Here is an 18,710-nt window from a genome sequence, read left to right on the forward strand (position 1 = left end):
CTTTCCTCTGGACTTAAAAAAAAAATCAATGATGTTTTTGTTTTATAATCTGTAAAATCCTATGGAGACTTTTTCCTCTCCACTAATTTTGTTGGCAGGGTTGATTGGAAAAGGTTCCTGGCACCCGACACATCTGTTGGGAGGTCTTCCACGCAGTGTGAGAACCCCTCTCCTGTCGTGGCTGGGAAGGCTCTCACCGACCCACAGAAGTCACTCATCAGCCTCCTCTATTTTTACTGAGCCAATAAAGGAAATTCTCACCACCGTGACTGACTGATTCGACAGACCTGCAAAGACGCAGGAGGCATAATGTCAGCTGCTGCACTGACATCCGCAACACACGCTGCCAGTGCCTTCAGTCTGGGGTTGCAGCTACCCTGTTATTTTAGTATTAGGTTTATCCTTTAACAGCAAGTGCTAACCGTTCCACCCCGTGCGGCCATTCTGAAGCCTCTGCAACTTGTCGCTGCAGACCAGAATCATATTAGAAAAATCAATTTATGACTTAAATGAGGAAAGAACAAAACAGTCCAAGGACAAGAAACTACATTCTATCACAAATACCCAAAAGACAGCATCTAAAGCCTTAAATGCTTCAAATAAGAATGTTTTGACTTGCTTCAAAACAAAAAAGAGAATGATTTGCCAGTACTTTAAATAGACAGTTTAGTTGACTAGGCACTTCCAGACAAATATTAATAAATGAAAAGGTACAAAAAGAGTAACAAATACTTCTTTACTGGTAGAAATATGGTAGCGCTGGGGAAGAGGCAGTAAGTCAGATGACAGGAAGAGTATGGCTGCCATAAAAGGGACACTTAATTACAGCAGGACAATTTGGACTGGATAAGAAACCCATGGATGGGGGATATGCTAGAGGTTTGTAAAATCAGGAATGACATGGAGACAGTGAAAAGCAACTAATCCTTTTCTTTTCTAATACAACAAGGCGGCATTAAACATTCAAAACAAAGAAGAGATGCATCTGCTCACTGGCACAGACTTAACCTGGGGAATTCTTCCCGTCTAGCACCGGGGGAATTACAGGTTTGCGTAGATTCAGAAAGCAATTGGACAAACTCATAGAAGGAAAAGGAAATTCATCAATAGCTAATAGGCACAGGGATGCTTCCTCTGGCTTAATATGTTCCTGAAATAAGTCACTGGAGTCTGGAAGAGTTTCATCATATGATCCAATACGGTAACTCTTCACTTACAAATCACAGCTGCCTTCAGGAGGCGCATGGGACTTCATGAACTTAAACCCTTCCTGGGGCATCCACGTGGTTAGACAACCTTTCAGAATGCAAAAAACAGACAGTAAAACAGATGCAGGAAAATAAGTCCCATTTTACACTTTAACAAGATAACATAAGAAAATTTCAAGGTTTTTATATCCTCTTCAGATTGAGATGTTGGGGTCAGGGAGAATGTACATAAGAGACAGTAAGACCCTGTGTGGTTAGGAGGCACTCACCATTTTCTGAAGTTGTACAGACAGACTCCCAACTACAGGACCAAAACAGAAGAAAGAGTATTTTCAAAATCAGCATTTCATTAGGAGAAATGCTTATCGCTGAAACATTGCATATAAACAACTCTGAGGAGACCAAATACCTGTCTTCAAATATATTTGTCATTTATTTTGATTTTTTGGGTATACACAGCAGGTGCTGGAGACACGCACTTATCCTTTTTCTTATATTGCCACCTGGTGGTCCTAGGCATATGGAAGCAATAAACTGATTTTTCAATTAAATGACACAGTCTAGGCATTTAAAATAGCATCCATTTCATTTTCTCTGAGATACAAAATAAATACTTCTTTAATACAGAATTTTTAGGGGTGAGAGGCTTTGGATTTACCACCAGTATGATAGTTCCTGTGTGTATCATGGTCAGCTCTAGATTACCTAAATTAATGGCTGCACTGGCCACCCCAGGTCTCAGGGAAATGGTGAACGTGGATTGCAGCTCTGCTGTGGGCTCTGGACACCCACCTGGGCTGGGTGCTGTGCTCCTGGTGGGCAGATGCCCTGGGCTTGGATGGAGGCAAGAGACGGGCAGTTTCCAGCCCCAGCCAAACCATCATATCTTTCTTCTGTCATTTCCACCTCACCAGTGGTGGAAACACAGTGCAAGGACACTTAACTAGTATGAAGAAGGCTCTTCTGTTCCCAGAAGTAGTGTTGCCACATGATCGGAGTGATGTCTGAGTTAACATCTCATGGAGATATTGGAGCACACTGCGCAGCAGCTCACCAGGAAGGCCCCAGCTCTGCAGACACACGTGCTAAAATCTGCAGCTGTCAGCCTCAGCATTCCATTTGCCACCAAAGAGAGTCAAGTGCATGCAAAACAGTATTATAGGAAAAGGACATGATAAGGCTAGTTTGAAGTAGAAAGCTTTATAGACTCAGGCTTCATAGGGGAGGAAACTGTACAACAGACTTTAGACTGGTCTATTGTAATGAGACTGTGTGTACTGGTCCAGTTTTGGTCCCCCAATACAGGAAAGATGTTGCTAAACTGGAGCAAGAGCAGCAGAGGTTCACCAAGGTGGTGAGGGAGCAGTTGCCCTGTGAGGGGAGGCAGAGGGACACGGTGGTTCAGCCTGCTGAAGAGAGGGCTTTGAAGGCATCTGCTAGCAGCCTTCTGATACTCAGGAAGAGGCCATGAAGAAGACGGAGCCCAAGTCTTCACGACGGTGAGCTGCAAGAAGATGGGAGGGCATAAGCTGAAACAAGAGAGGTTCAGAGCTGATATAAGAAGAAACTTTTTCACCATGAAGACAATCAGCAGTGAAACAGGTTGCTCAGAGATGCTGCACCGTCTCCATCCTTTGAGATTATCAAGACCAGACTGAAGGAAGCTCTAGGCAGCGCCACCTGGAGCAGTTCGGACTAGAGACTTCCTGAGCTGCCTTCCAGTTTTAAAAATCACTGTGATCCTATTGCTCTGTGAAGCACAATCTGTTTTTATTCCAGCTAACAAAAGCTCTGTGCTAACAATTTTCCATACTGCTAACCTACAGAAATGCACTCTTGAGCAATTAACAGGAACCACAGAATTTCACATCCTAGACATAACTCCTGCTTTGAGTTACGATAATACTTTTTACATGATAAAATATACCCAAATTCTTTTTGATGGGTAGAAAAGGTTGAAGCTGGCCTTTGCCTAATAGTAGCTAGGCACCAACATTTATACCTTCTAATTGGCTTTACCAGACTATATTTTATGTAGTTATGACAATAGAGATGGTCTACCAGCCTGAATCAATGCTCACAAGCTGTAGAGGAGCTCCCACCTCAGCTAATCCCATTGGCTTAGTGAACTGGGACTGTTACTGAAGGCTCAGCAACATCTGCGATACACAGACTGTATGCACACGCCTTAGAAGCAGAAGTTTGACCGAAGCACCCATGGCAGGTTCCTACATCGCACCTTTAGGGTCACTGTGGGTTGGACAGGCCCACCCTGAACACCTACACGGAGCAACACACAGGCAACTCAGGTGACTCCTTGCACTGCAGCTTTTTCAGCCTCCCTGGCTGAATGTCTTCGGCAGAGAAAGAGAAACATGGGGCACAGCTCGGTGCTCTCCATGGATGGTGGTGAAGCCTTGTAGCACCTGGAGACTTGATAGGCAATTGCCCTATATAGGACTGCCTGCCATGTTGAAACAAACAGGCTAAACAGCAGAAAGCTCCTGTGCTCTAAAAAGTGTGTCGGTGGAGTACAGATATTCTCTCAAAGAGGTACATCTTTATATGAAAACTCCTAGGATGGAGACTGTCCAAGATTATGAAATGGAAAGGCAAACATAATGGTTGCTTCATCTTGAAAAGTGCTAGGAGAGCTTCCCTTGGGGAGACTGCAGTCAATTCATTTTTGTAGAGGAGAAAAATTCCCCCCAGTGGCAGGTAGACAACTTATGCATTAGCAAGGGAGGGAGGGTACGCTGCTCACACATATGCCAGTAATTCTCAGTCAGGGAAAAAGGAGGTAATGAGACTGGACAGCCTATGTAAATACCAAGAGCCCAAAACCCAGCAAAGGAAGAATCAGGCACAGAGGCATAGAAGGCAGAACAGAAAATACCAAGAGGATGTTATGCTCAATACATATAAACTCTCCTAGGATCATGTATCAAAAAGCATAGGGTTATCTTACAGGAACAACAGGAAGAGAGAAGAGGATGTTGATAAAATAGGGATTGATTATATGAGGATTTAGGGCCTTGCACGAATGGAGACGGGAGTAAGGTGGCAAAACGCCTTCTTAGAAGAGTGGGTGAGTAAAGAGAGAAAGCTTAGAAAAAACCCACAAGATCAGGCATTCTTGTGTGCACAAGCTCTTGACTCAAGGAGAAATAGCTTCTCTGCAGTAAAAAATCTGGTTGCTGCATCCCTTGTTATTTCAGTTGGGATCAGCTGGAGTCTATATAAGGGTGACGCTACCGTAACATGGCAATTACCTCAGGCATAACACCTCCTCTCCTCTTGTCTGTGCAGCAGTAATGTTGGCTGAATCACACAAATACCAATTACATGGAGCAGCTCTCTTAGAGGACTTCAAGTCCAGGGCATGCCCAGTTGGTACAGCTACCCCAGGGTACTGGGGCTGACCCCGCTATTACGGTACAGCATCAGGGTTTGTCATATGGTCTACCCTAAATTCCTTCCAGAAAGAGCAAGAGATCATGTATTGCATTACAGAACAGATGACTTACTGCAAAAAATAAAATGATGATGCTAGCAAAGTTTGAAAATGCCATTGAGTATAAGCTACTCAAATACAGTCACCAGAGCTGGCCGCACTAGGTAAGAACAGGAGCTGTGTTTGAGTGTATCAGGGAACCGCAAAGGGAGCCCATAGCCCTCCAGGCTTTCTACCAGAAAAAGGAGGAGCAGGATAAGGGGAACCTGGTGGCTGGCACAGGCACAATGGCAGCCCCTGGCTAGGGAAGGGCAGTGTCTGAAGGAAGGTCCCACAGCTGCACAAAGATGTGCCGGTACACAGGGCAGAAGTGGGAATGGTTGGAGGATCAAGGGCTGAGAAAGTCATGGGGTAAACACACCGCCCCGACACCTCTAAACCGCCACTGTAGATCCTGGTGAGTAGAGCATTGCTAAACCACGCTCAACAACTCCCACCTCCAACAGCTTCCTAACGCACTAAAGGCAAATTCTGATTTTTGTACTGTCAGAGATTTTGTCTCATCCTTTGTACAGCTCCAGATGCTCCTTAAAACAGAGAAGCAATATTTTTGCTGCCCATTTCAGTTATTTTAAAGTTTCCTTATTTGCAACAGCCACTTCTTCTTTAAAGTGAGATTTGAGTCTAAATGAGGACACAGCTGTTTCCTCCTCTTCCCTCATCTCTGCAATAACTGCAATCGGCAGTGAGCCTCACAGCATTCTTATTTTTTTCCCGTTAAATATTTGGGAAAACAGAGATTACTCAGTTGCCAAAGTGATGTTTTCAATAGCTGAGAGCTCAATAATTTACTTCCTTGAAATTTTCACCAGCTTCTAGTTCTGAAGTCTCAACCCACAAGACAGATGACAGCAGAAGAATATACCTTTTTTTTTTTTTTTTTTTAAGGCTTAGCATGATGTGGAACCTGCTCCTTCTTTCCCATTTCATAACTGAAGAAACAGGCAGAACCGATAGCTGGCCACTGCCAGCAGTGTTTAGACAGCCTGCCACATGGAGCCCAGGCAGGTGTTCCTAGGGCTGAATGTCAGCATCGCTCATCTTCCATTTACACGAGCAGCTCATTTTGTCCTCCAGATCCCAGTGGAGTCCACATGTCCTCACCACTAAGGTCAGTGTTAGCACACCTTTTTCAGCCCAACACAGACTTGAGGATGCCTACATCCTGGACTGACAGATTTAAGATGGCTTTGCATAATCTCAATAACCATTTGATTCTGGTTATAGAACTCAGATTATAAACAAGACCAATGCCATTTCTTACTTGCATTTTCAGATGCCTTTACTGTAAAACAAGACAATCCTACTCCTTTAAGTCTGACAACATAAAACTGTTCATACCCTTGGCCTTGAAGTCTCAGAACAAGCGTAAAGCCAATAAAATACTTTTGATAGTGTGCATCTAAAATATTGATGGGATGGCTTTACCTCAAATATATCAAAAGGTTATTAGAATATTCCTTACAAAATTTGAGTTTAGCCCATCAGTTTTTTCAACCCCATTCTCAACAAGGAACAAATACCTCACATTTGTTCTCCATGGCGCTGTACAAGCAGAGAATGACAGAGCAGCACATACATTGCCAACAGCTCATTTCTTAAAGCATTATATCAGACTAGTCCAAAAGACTACAGTTTATTACACCGTCTTCTAACGCATGTTTCATAATCAGTAAAAAACAATTTTCAGTTATGCACTTGACTAGTGTCAAGTCTTTTAAGTTTTGATCTTTATATAATTCTAAAGCTTCACTTTCAGTAGCAGATGTGTAAGGGCTCCTACATGTTCACTAAACCAAAGGAAAAGGCCCCAGAGAAACTACAAATTGTTTTCTCCGCTTGTCTTTCCTGTATACTAGCACTTTAATTTATAAGCTTAAAGAAGTCTTTAAACATCTTTGCTCTGCGATAAATGGATTTTTTTTTTGTCCACATAAAGATGCCAGAATTGAGATTTCCCGCTGCAGAACATGACACTCTCCTTCCCCTTCCAGCAAGTCTTCAAAGGGACACCTTGGAGAGGCTAATGGCACCAGCTCCTTTACACTGCCTTTGAATCAGGTAGGGGGAGATAAAGCAGCAATATAACTTTACAATGAAAACTGGAGTTGAAATAAACACTATGGTGTGTAGTATTTGAGAGCAAATGCCACAGAGATTCAGACTGGGAAGATTACAGGCTTTTGAAATGTATTTATGGCTATAGTTGATGCAGAAAGATGCAACAGCTCGTTTTTTCAAATAAAAAATAAATAAATTGGAAACTTACTCACCAACTGCAGCGCAGGAAGCAATTTTCTCCCTGGAACTGAGATTTTGGGATAAAACCTGATACCACTATTGTGATATTTTTCAATAGCAACCATACGGACAAAACAATAAACCCATTTTAAAGCTGGATCTTCTGTGTTGTTTTTCTTCTGGTATCATACAAGCTTTATATTTATCAGTAAAGATCATTATTAAAACAAAGACAATTAAACCATTAATTACATAAGGGCAAAATATCAGGTGAGTGTTGGCGTTTTGTCAGAGCTTTAGTTAGATATTTGTAAATAGTTTTTTCCCTGGTCTTGTAAAAGCACACCAGTCTTGTCTCTCAGTTTACACACATGGGCACACATCCTTAAGCATTATTTTAATCAAACAGGTTGTTTCAACTCAGGGCTGTCTGAAAGGTAGCATGTTCAAAGGTAAAAAGCCACAGATTTTATAGGCTTGAAATAGAAGAAAAAAATCCATCGGTGTCGAGACAAGAAGCTGCACCTTGGGCTCACACGCTGGAGATGAAAATCCACACGTAAGAGCTCTAAAAGGTAACTTAGCACAGGAACTAATGAAAACCCACATCCTCCAAGGAGCCCAAATCTGTGGGAAACAAGGCCTCATCTGCATCAGTGCTTATAGCAACATTTAATTAAATGTATGCTATTATTTAGCAGTAAGGTACATGATCACATATGCCAATCGGCCCATGGTACCTCAGAAAGAAGCACTCAAGGGCTGCAGAGGCGCTAAGCGGCTTAGCTCTCTAAACCTGCATAGACCCAGTTCTGCGCATTTTGGATGCAAAGGTTGGCTAAAAAACCTGGACAGTAAAGCGCAAATAGTGCTATGGAGAGCCTCTGTTTATAGAAGATGCTGCATCAGCTTTGTATCCTGCTAGATCAAAGAGGTTTAAAGTAAACACACTGCCCTTGTCCAAACCTGTAACAGAAACAAAGACAGAAACTCAGAAATATGTGACACTACTGAATTCATGCAGAGGATTAGGCTGCTGTAGACAGGTGCATTTTGATGTGTACCATTTGCCTCTGGGCTTTCATCACTGGAATACTGCCACAAAATCACAGAACGATCAGGATTGGAAGGGACCTCTGGAGATCATCCAGAGCAAACCCCTGCTAAAGCAGGGTCACCCAGAGCAGGTGGCACAGAGTCACATCCAGGTGGGTTTTGAATATCTCCAGAGAAGGAGACTCTGCAGCATCCCTGGGCAGCCTGTCCTTACACCTTACCTTAGGACTGGCAGGAAAGGGTAGTGTGAGGCTGGGACCGTCATGATTCCAGACAGCAAGTTTTTACCCCTGACCATTGGATGTGGTCTCGCATCGCATTGTCAAGGGAAAACAAATGCAATATCAGAGGCTATGTCATGAAAGGTTGGAGCTTCCTAAGACTGGCGTTGGCAGGGCTTATTTGACTGTCTGGAAGATAAATGGGGAGAAACAAGAAAGATTACACTTCCCTCAACTTTGTTTTTATTGTATGACATTGAACTATCTGCTATAAAGAGGATGATATTTGCAAAGTAGAGAGGCTAACTCCATCTTCCAAGATACACCTGAGCGAAACTAGTTCTCACTTAGGGAAGGCCATGAAAAATAATCACACTTTTAGAAAAAAACAAAAAAAACCCAAACAAAAAGATGGGTAGGAATGGAAAGAGGCATGGCACTTTGCAAGAGAGAACAGCAATGACCAAGCACCAGGGAAGCATAGAATAAAATGTAGAAATAAAAATGGATACATACAGGCAGTTAGACATTTTGGTAGGTAAACAGGACTACTGTCAGGTCAGTCAGGTAAATATGACTGAAAGCTTAATTTTTAGATTTTTTTTTTAAAACATCTGAAATTGTACATGAATGTATGCACTATATATACTATGAATTAAATAGAGTCTCTCTGAGTAAGTATATACAAAAGAAAAGCACATGGAAGAAAATAAAAGCAATAGTCATTCATTGGACAAAATTAACAGTAAAGTCTTTCAAATAAAAACTAATTAAGACAGTTCTGAGGGCAAAACAAAGGAAATATAGCAAGAAGGCATTTGATTCCAGCAGCATTTATAAAACCAATAAAAAAATAATGAAGTAGACTGAATAAACATCTGGCAAATGCTTGCTCTTCTCCATTTTTTAGAAGAAAGAAACTGAACAAACCCCCAAATTTTCTAAGGACATTATAATAATCTTAAAGAATACTATTTTGCTGTTTAAAAGGTAGCCAATGCTACCCCCAGAATGACCACTATAATTACACTGATTTTTCCTTGCTCTCACACTTAGTTGAGATGATGAAATCAGTCTCTGACTTGTTACCCGGTGCTGATTTACATGCTGGTTTGAAAAGACTTCAGTGGATTTACTGAGACAATCTTAGAATCATAGAATGGTTTGGGTTTGAAGAGACGTTAAATACCACCTAGTTCCAACCCCCCTGCCATGGGCAAGGACACCTCCCACCAGATCAGGTTGCTCAAAGCCCCATCCAACCTGGCCTTGGACACTTCTAATGATGGGGCATCCACAGCTTCTCTGGGTAACACGGTCCAGTGTCTTGCCACCCTCACAGTAAAGAATTTCCTCCTAATATCTCATCTAAATCCACTCTCTTTCAGCTTAAAGCCATTACCCCTCTTGTCCTATCACTACATGCCCTTGCAAAAAGTCCCTCTTCAGCTTTCCTGTTGGCCCGCTTTAGGTAGTGGAAGGCTGCTATAAGGTTCCCCTGGAGTCTTTTCTCCAGGCTGAACAACCCCAACTCTCTCAGCCTGTTATCACATGAGAGGTGCTCGAGCCCTCTGATCATCCTCGTGGCCTCCTCTGGACTCACTCCAACAGGTCCATGTCCTATAAAGGCATATGTAAAAGTCACGCCCACTAAATGCATAGCAAAGTAATACGTGAACAAAGGTAACTTCACACATAAAAAAAAATATTAATTATGTGTCAAGGTGTCTCTTGACAACCTCTAACTTAATTGAAAATAAAAAGTGCCTATTGCAAACATTTAGACTTCAGAGAATAACAGCCTAATCTGATGGATTTAAAGTTGTAACAATGAGGTATACTCTTTACAGTGATTGAGTCACAGAAGTCCCAGGAGCAATGGAACGGATTACTAAATCATGTAATACCTGGTGCTTGCTGAATGATAGCATTTAACAAAATAAAAGAGAGGGACAAATATTATGACATTTCACTTTTGCTTATACACAAGAGTGGCCGCATGGCAAGATGTGCTAGTATTGGAAAGTATTATCTGGTATTGTCATCAGATTGTAGGTAAGACACCAAATTACAATCATGACATGGAATAAAGTTCCACTTCTGGCAGCTTTTCGAAACCTCATGACTGATAAGCCATGTCTTTCTTTTGCCAGGATACAGTCTATGGTGGTTTAAAAATTCCCAGACAAGTGAAATACACTACTCAAATTCTTCAAGCACACATGTAAGGAAAGCACTGGGTACCACAAGCAAAATGTAGCAAAGCATCTTTATTAGGAAGTTGGGGTTTCTTCCCCTAATTAATTTTTTAAAATTATTTTTTTAGTGCAGAAAACCAGAATTGAAAATAAAAAGCTGAAATATATAAAACCTTTAAAAAAAACTATAATTATTCTGAAAAAAGTTCAGCCCACTCTGAAAGAACTGTACTCTTCATCTAAATATGCAACACAGTAAAAAAGTTAAACCCCATTCCAATTACTTCTGCGCTACCAATTTGGGTAGCAAGTGGTTCTAGAACAAAAATAATTTCATTCCCAAAGTTCAGTAATTTCTAAATTAGACTTTGGAATCAGATACAGACCTGCTGATGTAAAAGCTTCTTTCTGAAGTATTCACCATCTATTACCTTTCTATATAAATTACAACACTATGGGACAACTAAGCTAACCTCTTTTCACCAGAACAGATACGGAGCACTCAAAAGGCAGGAGGAGCCCAAAGGCAACAATAAGGGATGGCTGCCGCCACTTAGCTCCTGCCTAGTGATATTTGGAAGCTTTTCCAGCCCAAACTGTACAGGACAGCACTCAAACACAGGAAGAAATAGGTGGCTCTTCTACGGCACTCTGCTCAGAGTAGGCTCACCAGTACACAGAGGAGACACCAGAAGATTTATGTGGTCTGTGAGTTAGGCTTTAAGACCCATGAAACCAAGAAGCATGAGCCCCGCACTCTGCACAGCAGAAAGAAGGAATAAAAACAAACCAACAGGCCTGTCCAAGCATGCAAACACAAACTACTCCTTCTAAAGTAAGGTGGTCTAAGACTTGTACCAGGGTTGTAATACACATTCAGAAGGCCATCAGAGAAAGTTGTATATTTGATCTCTGGTTAACTGCACACGCTTAAACACACCATGCCAGCACTGGCATGCCAACTGGCAGGTAAGTTTGATAGGAATAAGAAGTTCAAAACAATTCAGTACTCCACTTGCAATCACAAGCACAGAAGAACCCAAGTACTGGTAGCTTTCCACCTACCCTTGGAGTCACAATGAACAAAGCTGTCTCTTTATCCTTCTCCCAAGCCTTACACCACCTCCCATCCCTCAGTTCCAGGACAGTCACCAACCAAAACATATAAAATACTTCATATTCTTGGAACTGCAGAATTACAAAAATATTTGATATTGCAAACTACCACAAGTTGCTTTAATATGTCAGATATTTCACTTTCCACAGCAGAAAACAGAAAATTCAACAATCAAAATAGCTAAAAATTGAAATAAAATGTTTTGCACAGACAGGCCTGCTGTCTTTGCTAAAGAGCAAATCTGTTGACATTGAATATCTTAACACAGTGATCAGCTCCACAACTTGCAAGCTGCAACCACTCGCTGCTGTTCTGATCATTATGTCCAGCTCTACCCGCATGACGTCTCCAACATAAACGCTTCACAGCAAGAGCATGACTTTGGCTGCAACAAAAAGAAATCCATACATAACTGCAAAATGTCAAACACAGTTGGGCATGTGAACGTAAACATCAACATTTATATAATTAGTACTCTTCTGTTAACACTACCAACTGAGAAAAAACTGACTTGTGGCAACCAGCAGGTATTAAGATCTTAAAATAAGTAGGGTCATTAACTCTAATGACGTTTTATCCTCTCACTCATCAATAATTTAAACAGCTATTGATTTCAAGTTTTAACGCATTAAGCTGCAGGTCTAGCATCTCAATTACTGAGATATGACAGATTTCTGGCCTTTAGCCAGCGATTTCCTGTTATCTAGTGTCTCTTTCCGATGCACTTCAAGCACACACAGGCCAAAGCCACCATCAGCTTTCACTTCTGGTACTACCAATGCCAGTATGTGAAAGAAGCATCTAGGAGAGTGCTTCCAGTGAAATGTTCGAAGTCTCTCTACAGAGAGTTTCTCTAGCTGTCGCCGCAGCAGAACCACGTATAGCTTGTTATTCCTTTGGTTTCTCTAGAAGCTGCTCTTGAAAGCTTGCTGTAATCCACTCCAAAATGTTTTGCTGATGTATACAGTGATTCTTTCCTCCCCTCTTCAGTGTCTTCTATCATCTTATTTTATGGCTAAGGGTTCTAAAGCTTGCTTTTTTTTTTTTTTTTTTTTTTTAAGTGGGAGCAACAAAGGCTAATCATTCTCAAAGCATATGCATAGCATTAAGTATTTGGGGATTTAAGCCTACCCCTCCTGGTTTTCTTTGGAGTCTGTTGGGGTTTTTAGTAAATTTAAATAACCAGTATTTTTATTTCCAGGTTTTGCTTAAACACATCTTAAGACTGTCAGGGACCAACCTTTTCCTAAAAGGTTAACAATTTCTGATATACAAATAAACCAGTTTCATATGATTTTATACTATAAGAACAGAACTCCAGCACTGTTAGTCTCAAGAATAATATTTCCTTGCTTCTAACTTCCTTCAAAAGACGTACCTGTTATGCATCTCAACACATGTGGTCCAATCAGCCAGTGCTGGTTCTTGCCCACTCTGCTTCCATGTGTACAAGATAATCTTCCCATTCTCTAAGCCTACTGCGACGATATATCTATCAAGAGAATAACTGCATTAGTTCTGAAAGAGATTACAGTAGGCAGCTCAGTGAAGCTGGCTCTAATGCAAGCCAGAAAGAACCAGCACTCAAACACTGTGTTGTACTTTGCCCCTTCAAATCAATATTTACTTTTCCATGAGGGAAAAAAAAAAATAATCACAATTTAAATCAAAGCTACTTCATAAAAAACAAGCAAAGCAGAAACCTGCAAAATATATTGGGTTAGGAAAAAAATAAGGTTATTGCATCAGATCAGTCAATATTGTTAAAAGAATGAATGTGTTTCCAGTATGTTCATGCCCCCATGTACCCCCCTTTTTCTTTTTTTCCTTGTTACACTGTTTGGAGAATTCACTATGCACCTGAAAAGAAGGCTACGAAAGAAAAAAGTAGTCAAAGAATGGTCAAAATGATCGACAGGTAGATTTTAGGTGCTGTTTAGCCACAGAAAACTCTAAAGGGGAAAACATACTGATTTTAAATTAAACACAACATGGCATTACAGAGAACCAGCAATACCTTCCATCGGGAGTAAGGACATGGCTGATACTAACTGCAGTAACAGCATCCCCAGCATCCAGTACTGTTGAACAGGGCTTGATTGAATCCAACACATCCCCTTCAGTAGTCACAGATAAATTGCACTGGCCCCAGATAATGACCTGTAAGAAAGAGAATCATCTAGGATTTTTCACTTCAATCTTTCTGTAAATGCATTTACAAAAACATAAGGAATAACTTAGTTAAAATACTTCCAGAGCACAGAACAAAGTGATGTTGAAAATACTAAAAAATATCTATCTACAAAGATTCAATTTTTTAGACAGTCTGTCTGATTGCATTAACAATACTGATGACAAAACCTGATTCTGTTATGAAAGTTAAAGAAAAACTTAAGAGACCCCTGGGAGTTACGTGCTTGTCTTACAGTATGAAAAAAGAATGGGAGAAAATCCAACTGGCCGACCACAGTCTTGTACATACATATTCAAACACTTTATTTAGCATATGAAAGTCTCACTGATATCTGTGGTAATACACACAGTAAGCTTTTTGTGTATTTATAGAATACGGACTCATTAGAACACAGTATTTGCTAATCTAAAATACATTTAAATAATTCTAGGCTTTTAAAATTCCTTTCATGTTAATTACCTTTTTGTCCCGACTGCCAGTAATAAAATACTTGCTATCTGGTGTCCAATCACAAGACCAAATGATTCTACTATGAACAGCTGTATTTTTGTCTGTGTATGCACAGCAACTGAAGACTGGTGGTCCTGGAATAAAGCATACAGAGGAAAACCCTTGCTTCAACTACTTTACATATTAAAAGTAACAGTTTTACTTAGCTCTAGGTAAGAACTCCAGGAATACTCAGACGTTATTCCACTCATCTTTAAAGCACTTGGGAATACTTAGCACCACATAAATATTTTTCTCTCCAACATTTATCACAGTGACACTTACTACCTGTTTAAGACTACATCAGTCAGCCCATACAGAACTAAAACAGCAGTAATTGTTTTATCTTTTATGCACGTAGCTGTTTCAGGAGAATTTACAAGTCCAAGTATAAGACCTATACAAGTTTTTCATAAGAACGCTGACTTCAGAAGTTTTAGTATAGTGCAATGCTTACCATGTGTAGATGTACCCCCAAAAATTTCACTACAGTTCCTATTTACCAGTAAAGCCCCAAGAGCTCCAATCAAAACGATCTAATTGTAAAGATTCATCTGTTCCCAAAGAGACAGGCTACCATTTCAGTATGCATACAATCAGGCAGTAAATCTGATCAGCAGATCAGTAAATGGGAATGCTTTTCCTAAGTAGAAAAGGCTGTCATGTTGGAGCATGGACTTTGAATAACCAATTCTTGGGATGCCAATACCAGCAGGTTTGCTGTACACTGATAATGATGTTCTTCATAGACAGAAAAGTTATTGACAAACAGATGAAAAGAGGATTTCTTCTACTTCCTATGGGAATTCATACTTCTTATCCTGAAACACTGTGTAACTACTTTGACAATATGCCAGGCTTTAGAACAGAAGTCTGAACAGAACAGAAATCTCAAGGCAGGATACAACCAGACACTGTCTGAAGGGGCTAAAACTCACTGCCAAGTCTCGAGGAAAACTCTATAGAGACCAGTAGTGTTTATGTGTTATTAAGCCAACAGTGCAACGACAATTGTTTTCAGTACGAACATCTGTTCTAGGAATCCATTAAAGGGTTCAACAGCAATCTCCTCATGATTTTGCAAGGCTCAAAGTCTAATTGAGAAAGTCAACTGTATCTTTACTATCGGCTCCTTTTCGAGACAGAGCCAGTCCTAGCCAAATTAATCAATTGTGCAGGATTATCAGAAAGCCACATCAAAGATAGAGATTAATCCTGTCAAGAGTCTCAGTGTCATGCCCTGCAAACAGGGACAAGGCAGCTCCAAGACACGGGTGTAGCAATGAACCTTCCAGCCCTGCCTGCATAGAACACTGAGATTAAGGTTTTTCTTGACAGAATACCAGTCTGCAGTTCAGACATTACACTCCAGCATGTATACTTGATTTCAGTAAATCTGAAACATACAACCATAAACAGAAGACAGGAGGATAAACAGCAGACTTCATTACATCCATCAATTAATAGCATTTAAGGCCTGATTATATTCTCCTCCACATTTTAATTCCCATTCTAGCTTTCCTGTACACCATCAATTGCACTTCTTAAAGCCACAAGAGTCTACAACACTATCGATTCTTAAAAGTTGTAAGGACAATGTCCATTAAAATATTTCAGCAATTCTCTTTCAAATATTTTGAAGCCAAAAATATTGAACTGCAAAGTCTTCAAATGTGTATACCCACTTCATATATCTTACCTGACTCTGATGAGTCTTGTTTCCTCCACAGTGACCAATTCCTGTCTCTAGAAACCGCTAATAAAAATTTGTCATTAGGAGAAAATGCCAGCTGAGTAACAGTCAGATTGTGATATGACAAACTCTGCAGTTTCTTCCAAGAAGCAGTGCTCCACAAAATAATTGCTGCATGTTCTTTTTTGGAAGCCTGTGTTGATGCAAAAAATACCAGTGAGAATTAATGAAAGCAAATATAAAAGATACATGTTTCAAAATACTAAGATGTTAGGAGGCTTGTTTAAAGGCTTGCAATCAAGTCAGAGTCAGCTTTTGTCGAGGAAGTTTCAAGATCGTTTCACTACTTTCTACTAATGCTAACAATATACCAGTAATAAAAGGTTTTATACCTAGATTTGTTATAATTTATCTTACAAATATCTTCAAATGGATCATGCATAATTTATGAATAATAACTTGTATGCATTCACTCTCACCTTTGCAGGGCAACTGTCACCTATACAACTGTCATCTACACAAAATCTTTCACGTTTAAGTGAAAGAAAAGAATTCAGCCCAAACTGAATTCCAACTCATGCTCCATCAGCCCTAAAATCTGGTGGTACTTTTCACTAGATGGTGCTAGAATCTTTCCTTACCTTACATGCTGAGGCAATTACAGTGCTTGAATTATTGCAAGCAACACAGAAAATTTCATATCCATGTCCATATCTGAAATAAACGTGAAAAGATATTTAACACATCATAGGCATTTCTGCAGTGTGCATCAAGGTTCTTTTTAAATCCCTTTGCAAACATGAAAGGTATCTGCCAGGAACTTCTCACCAGTGTTTCAGTATTATACCACAAATAATTCCTAATAATGCTCAGCATTCAATTTAAACACCTGCATAAATTGTTTCACATTTAGGAACTGACTACAGAACAATCTCTCCAGCAAATTCCATAGTCCTAAAGCATCAGCACTGCAGAAGCTATACTAATGATTAATTAAGCAGACTAAAGCAGCATTTAATGTATTCTTATTCTCTTATAAAGCCATTTTAACACTACCAATAAAAGTGAGAAGCCACATATTTGAAAATCACCAAAGAAATATACCACAAACATCCAGCTAAAGGATGCCTATTCTGTGAAGTACTGAAAGAAGATTTCTGAACTAGAGAGCAAGAATCACGTTGGAAAAGGAAAACAACATGGTAAGAAAATCCAAAACTTCTAGCTTTCTCCAGAAACACATTTTTAATCAAACTTTGCATGAGATCTGCTGGAATTCAAGCTTACATATCCAGACTGGGATTTAACTAATAAGCAGAAATACCACAGACTAACACAAACTAAAATCAGTCACAAAACAGACTGGAAGTAAAATGGGAGATGCAATCTATAAACAGTGGGCAAATATCAGCTAAATACCATTGGCGGAGACTGAGGGGGGGGGTGGGGGGGTGGGGGGTGGTGGTGTGTGTTCCTTTGATTCCTAGCTCTGAAGAGATGGGCAGTTCTCTTAATAAACTCCTTCAGTCAGCAGTGTTGTAAATAAGCTCTGATATGAGGTTGATGTTCATAGGATTTCACCTGCAGCCAAAAGAGCCATCTGCTTAAATGACAAATTACTGTCTGTATCTGTTGAATGGAGCCCAGAAGAGTCGCTGCTGGGCATATCCCATAGGCAGCCTCCCACACTCACGTCTGGGGATGCACTGGCTTTTCATGCAGAGTAATTGTGCCTGGGCCTTCAGGGGAGAGAGGGACTGGTGGCTGCGCTTAACTGGAATGTTAATTTGCAAATTTGATTATATCTTGTAATGATGAAGGTACTACGGTGTGTCTTCCTCTTAATCTGCCACCAGCAGGAGTTTTATCATAATGCTTACTTTTAAAGCACATTCCTGGAGACTATTTTGTAGTAAAAAACATTGGAAGTCAATTTTATAAAACCGAAGAGTATTTATTCCATGAAAAATACAAATGTCCTGAAATTCAATGAAAGAAAAATAACCTGTGGAACAACCTGTAAAACAAGTCCTTGGTTACTATAGTTTTATCTCCTGTACTGAAAGACACTTGAAAGAAACATTTTGAGCTTCTGCATGCAACTTCGTTCTTGCTAAATAGAAGCATTAAAATGTAATTTTTCTCTTTAAGTTAAAATAAAACCTAAACCAATGTCTTTTGCAAAGACACATGAGCAGGACTATCACAGGTCAGACTGACAACCTGTATAGCCCAATGCTGTCTCCAGTAAAGAGAGCAGAATTAGTGGCAATAGGAGGTGCTGTTCACAAGCGTGGACGAGCCTTGCAAGTATAGAAGCTCCAGTACAACCCCTTTCCCTGCCCCCATACACAGAATCTGATCCCTTCATTATGTAGTACACCACCAAAAATACATTCAAACGGAGCAAAGCAATTGCATGAATGAATAATGAAGTGACATTTTCAAACACAAGTGATTTTGTCTTAGCAATGTACAATTCATAGCATCTTTTTTATACACAGGTGAACAGACTTTCAAAGTGTCCAGACAAATGATTACAGTAATTTTCTAGTGTCAAAAAGGATCTCTCAAAACTTCCAGGTGTATTTTATGAAATGCACATACATATAAACATATATTTTTATGTCAACACTCAGGCTTTAATCTCAGCCTGCTGCATATAAACTCTCTATGGTAATTTTCCAAGTGCATAAATAAAGATCAGCATACTCTCACAGGATTTATCATATTTTTATTTTAAAATTATTAGATTATGTAAAAAATTCAGCAAGTTCTT

General features: G+C 40.1%; 1 protein-coding gene and 1 long non-coding RNA gene across 3 annotated transcripts in view; both read right to left on the reverse strand.

Moving 5' to 3' along the window:
* Positions 1–722: 722 nt before the first annotated feature.
* Positions 723–9,466, reverse strand: LOC121085531. Its single transcript, XR_005827098.1, has 2 exons — positions 1,478–9,466; positions 723–1,296 (listed from the first exon to the last, which is right to left on the reverse strand). It is a non-coding gene; the product is annotated as an uncharacterized LOC121085531 (long non-coding RNA).
* Positions 9,467–10,495: 1,029 nt separating this feature from the next.
* ELP2 (elongator acetyltransferase complex subunit 2) overlaps positions 10,496–18,710 on the reverse strand; it is a 45,678-nt gene continuing 37,463 nt past the window's right edge. The window contains exons 17-22 of one of the 2 annotated variants that reach the window (XM_040587038.1): positions 16,573–16,645; positions 15,938–16,124; positions 14,209–14,333; positions 13,573–13,715; positions 12,934–13,047; positions 10,496–11,940 (exon numbers count right to left, since the gene is read on the reverse strand). In XM_040587038.1, coding sequence (XP_040442972.1) covers positions 11,784–11,940; positions 12,934–13,047; positions 13,573–13,715; positions 14,209–14,333; positions 15,938–16,124; positions 16,573–16,645 — 799 coding nt within the window. In that variant the 3' untranslated portion in view covers positions 10,496–11,783. The remainder of the gene's footprint in view (positions 11,941–12,933; positions 13,048–13,572; positions 13,716–14,208; positions 14,334–15,937; positions 16,125–16,572; positions 16,646–18,710) is intronic. The other variant, XM_040587040.1, reaches the window with a different exon arrangement.

This window comes from Falco naumanni, chromosome 3 (assembly GCF_017639655.2).
Source record: "Falco naumanni isolate bFalNau1 chromosome 3, bFalNau1.pat, whole genome shotgun sequence".
Lineage (NCBI taxonomy): Eukaryota > Metazoa > Chordata > Aves > Falconiformes > Falconidae > Falco > Falco naumanni.